The following is a 4,759-nucleotide window of genomic DNA, read 5'->3' as shown; positions in this document are numbered from 1 at the left end:
ACATTTCAAAGCCTATAGTTGGCTTTTGGTTTTTTAAGTGTTTTTTGTCTATAAGATATTTCAAATAATCTTTGCAAAACCTACTGTTAAAAAAAAAAAAAATCCTCTGCTAAGACTTATATTTGAAAGATAATTTTGATCTTCGTTGCCATAAACTATAATAGTTTTTTGGAATGAATGAAGATAATGTGTAGGGTTTTTTGCTTTGCCTTGAAATTTTATTCTCTTCCAGAAAATCCAGAGAATGGTTTCAATCGCATATGTTAGATTTATAATTCTTTTTGATTCATGAATGTATACGTTGTAATTTTCCAAAATGAATATATGGATTTGACTCTGCCTTCAATGATAAAAAAAAACTCTTTCACCTAGCCCTCAAAGTTAAGACAAAAGAACGCAAAACTTGCAATGTCAGCCCGAAGTCTGCAACCATGTGATATGTCACTTGAAGGTCTCACCAAAGAATTTGTTGGTGATGGAATTGGTTTTGTACAATGTGATCTAGATGAAAGTGAGAAGGATTTAATTAAGTGAAATGTTATCGATTATATAACAAAATTGGGTTCTTTTAAGCATGTTTGAGGGATTGCGCAGAATTTTTTTTCATGAAAATCAAATAAGGTTTAAAGCTATCCTGTAAAGGTTGAAGGATTTGTTATTGTTTTACTGCAATTTGTTGACTGGAATCACAGATTGAAGGAAACGTTTCGGTTCCTTTTTAACATCTCTATGTAAGAAGCATTCCTGAAATATTCTACTCCGTACTTAAAAGTATAACTTCTGTACTTATTCTCATTTGCTTATGTAATAAGTTAATGAGATTTGTATGCCAAGATGTCTGCAGTTCTTCGTACCGAGTTTTGGATGGGTTTAGGCTAATTGTTTGGGTGTTCTGCAAAACATTGCTAATTGATCCATAAATTTAATGTGTCTGTAAATCATAGAACAACGGATTCTGGCTTATTGTTATGAAAAATTGGAAGTTGCCTAACATTTTGAAGTAGGCGACAGTTCTTTTAGTTGCTTGTTTTTAATTTCATCAAAGCTTTAAAATCCACTCTACCAGCTAATATCCTTCCTACTCTATCTGTTCCCCGACTTTAGAAAATTGCTCCGCAGAGCAGATTTAATCATCTTCCATGGCTATAGAATATTGGAAGAAAGTTGTTAGTAGGATGAGAGGAGCAGTCCGCACAAGGATTACCACTGGCAATGTCATTTGGTAGACTTAAATTGAATAACATGGCATGTTTTCCACAATCGTAAAATGCTATTACCGTCCACTACACGATTCAAGGTCATCCAATTGAAGGAGACGCTGCGAACTCCGCTTACGAGACAGAAATTCCCAGAAAACAACTCTCGATATCTTCAACTACTGCAGACCTGCATTCGTAAGAAAGATCTTTCACAATGTAAAAGAGTTCACTCTTTCATCTCTCAGAGGCGATTTGAATCTATAACAGGTAAAACTTTTCATAATAAACTTATTTACATGTATGTCAAGTGCGGAAATTTGGTAGATTCTCGAAAAGTGTTTGACCACATGAAAGAACGAGACAGTGTCTCATGGAATACAATTATTGCAGCATACAGAAGACATGGACCCCCTCACGAAGCAGTCACGCTGTTCTCCAACCTGATCATTTCACGTTTGCCAGCGTACTCTCGGCTTGTGCTAAAATAGGAGATTTGGAAGAGGGAATGAACATCCATCAAGGCATTAAGGAGAGAGGAATTTTGTCAGATGTTGTAGTTGCAACAGCCCTGCTAGACATGTATGCAAAATACGGAAGCATAGAGAAGGAACGTGAACTGTTTGACAAAATGCCTCAAAGAACTGTTGTCTCATGGAATGCAATGACTGCAGGATATGCACATAGTGGATTTGTTGAAAAGGCTTTAGAAAATTTCAAGGAAATGCTAAATTCAGGTGTAAAACCAGACTTTACAACCTTTCTCAGCATCCTCCTTGCCTGTGCCAAAATGGGAACTTTGGAATACTGTATGTATATCCATCAAAGCATAAAGAAATGGGGTTTTTTGTCCGATATTGTACTTGGAAATGCTCTGGTGGACATGTACGCAAAATGTGAGAGCATACACAAAGCACGCGAAGTTTTTGACGGTATGCCTCAAAGAGATGTCATCTCATGGAATGCAATGATTACTGGATATGCTCAAAACGGATTTGTTGAAAAGGCTTTAATTTTTATTAAGCAAATGCAGTTGGCAGGTGTAAAGCCAAATTCCACAACCTTTGCCAGCATCCTCCCTGTTTGTGCCAAAATGGGAGTTTTGGAACAGGGTATGGACATCCATCAAAGCATAAAAGATAGAGGAATTTTGTCAGATGTTGTAGTGGCAATAGCCCTTGTAGACATGTATGGAAAATGTGGAAACATAGACAAGGCATGCGAATTGTTTGACAAAATGCCTCAAAGAAATGTGGTTTCGTGGACTGCAATGATTTCAGGTTACGAAAAAATTGAACTTTATGAAAAGGCTTTAGAAACTTTCAATCAAATGCAATCGGCAGGTGTAAAGGCAGACTCCACAACCTTTGCCAGCATCCTAGCCGTCTGTGCCAAAATGGGAGCTTTGGAACAGGGTATGGACATCCATCAAAGCATAAAGGATAGAGGAATTTTGTCAGATACTGTAGTTGCAACTGCACTTGTAGACATGTATGCAAAATGTGGAATCATGGACAAGGCACTTGAATTGTTTGACAAAATGTCTCAAAGAAATGTGGTATCATGGACTACAATGATTGCAGGATATACACAAATTAGATCTGTTGAAAAGGCTTTAGAAACTTTCAAGCAAATGCAATTTGCAGTTGTAAAGCCAGACTCCACAACCTTTGCCAGCATCCTCTCTGCCTGTTCCAAAACGGAAGCTTTGGAACAGGGTATGGAGATCCATCAAAGATTAATGAAAGGGGGATTTTTGTCTTATATTATAGTTGGAAATGCTCTATTAGACATGTATGCAAAATATGGAAGCTCAGACAAGGCTCGTGAAATGTTTGACCGAATGCCTCAAAGAGATGTCATCTCTTGGACTGCAATGATTGCTGGATATGCACAAAATGGATTTGTTGAAAAAGCTATAGAAATCTTTAAGCAAATGCAATTGGCAGGTGTACAGCCAAATTCCACAACCCTTGCCATCATCTTTCCTGCCTGCGCTAAAATAGGGGTTTTGGAACAGGGTATGGGCATCCATCAAAGCATAAATAATAGAGACATTTTGTCAGATGTAGTTGTAACTGTCCTGGTAGACATGTATGCAAAATGTGGAAGCATAGACAAGGCATATGAACTGTATGACAGAATGCCTGAAAAAGATGTCATCGCATGGAATGCAATGATTGCTGGATATGCACAAAATGGATTTGCTGAAAATGCTTTAGAGACTTTCAAGCAAATGCAATTAGCAGGTGTGAAGCCAAATTCAACAACCTTTGCCAGCATCCTCTCTGCCTGTGCCAAATTGGGAGGTTTGAAACAGGGTATGAACATCCATCAGAGCATAACAAAAAGGGGATTTTTGTCAGATATTATAATTAGAAATGCTCTGCTAGACATGTATGCAAAATGTGGAAGCATAGACAAGGCACATGAACTGTTTGATGGAATGCCTCAAAGAGATGTCATCTCATGGAATGCAATTATTGCAGGATATGCACAAAATGGATTTTGCAAGGATGCTCTCAAAATCTTTGAATTAATGAAGCACTATGTAACATATCCTAATGCTGTAAGCTTTGTTTGTGTTCTATGTGCTTGCAGCCATGCAGGTTTAGTGGATGAGGGCTGTACATACTTCAATCAAATGAGTAACCGTTATCGCATTACATCTACAATTGATCATTATGTGTGCATGGTTGACCTTCTTGCCCGTGCTGGCTATCTTGAGGAAACCCTAAACTATATCATTAAGATGCAAATTAAACCTCTAGTGGTTGTTTGGATGTCTTTTCTTGGTGCCTGTAGATCACATATGAATATAGGCTTAGGAGTATTTACAGCGACATTGCTTTTCGATTTGGATCCAAAAAATGGTGCAACCTATGTTCTTCTCTCAAACATCTATGCAGAAGTGGGCAGGTGGGGTGAGGTTCAACTGTTAAGGAGATTGATGAAAGATAGAGGAATTAAAAAGATTCTTGGATGTAGTTGGACTGAAGGCCATAAAATGATACATTCGTTTTGTGTGGGAGACAGATCCATAGACAAAGGAGCTACGCAAAGTTGGAGAAGGTAGCTTGGGAGATGAAAACAGAAGGGCATTTTACAGATTCAAAGTTGAAGTAATCTGTATGTGTATGAAATAAAAGTTGAAGAAAGCAGAGAATGAGGGAAAAAATACAAAAAACAAAAGTGAGAAGCGCTTGATGTAAATGAAAAGATCCTCAATCAGCATGAAATGGGAGAGATCTCAGAATTTATCATAGTCATTTTGTACGGTTCCTTTGTTTGGATTGATTGTATTATCTTTTGTCTGGGTCTGTTTGATCATTTGAACTATTATAATTTATATACGAAGTTGGTAAAAGTTACAATTATATTTATTGAAAACATTAGAATGAGGATTGTAGATTGATGATGTAAAGAAGAGAATGATATTTTTATATGCAAAAATAAAATCATAATAATTTATATGACTTTGTAATTTTAAATTAATGCTAGTACAAAATTATGCATGATGAGATTTATAAATTTACCAATGAGATGAGGGTTCAAAGACAATA

At 36.8% G+C, this 4,759-nt stretch overlaps 1 protein-coding gene across 1 annotated transcript; it reads left to right on the top strand.

The window, feature by feature from the left end:
* The first annotated feature begins 422 nt into the window (after positions 1–422).
* Positions 423–4,548, top strand: LOC131037134 (pentatricopeptide repeat-containing protein At4g13650-like). The gene is made up of 2 exons (XM_057969176.2): positions 423–1,466; positions 1,590–4,548. The coding sequence occupies exon 2, from the start codon at positions 1,705–1,707 to the stop codon at positions 4,270–4,272; it is 2,568 nt and encodes an 855-aa protein (XP_057825159.2). The 5' UTR covers positions 423–1,466; positions 1,590–1,704; the 3' UTR covers positions 4,273–4,548.
* Positions 4,549–4,759: the final 211 nt, after the last annotated feature.

This window comes from Cryptomeria japonica, chromosome 7 (assembly GCF_030272615.1).
Source record: "Cryptomeria japonica chromosome 7, Sugi_1.0, whole genome shotgun sequence".
NCBI classification, from domain to species: Eukaryota; Viridiplantae; Streptophyta; class Pinopsida; order Cupressales; family Cupressaceae; genus Cryptomeria; species Cryptomeria japonica.
The sequence above is the reverse complement of the archived record's forward strand: the minus strand, read 5'-3'. Positions and strand labels throughout refer to the sequence as shown.

What these genes read in the sequence shown, in the direction of transcription:
- LOC131037134 (XM_057969176.2), top strand. Translation starts at nt 1,705, where the DNA reads ATGAACATCCATCAAGGCATTAAGGAGAGAGGAATTTTGTCAGATGTT.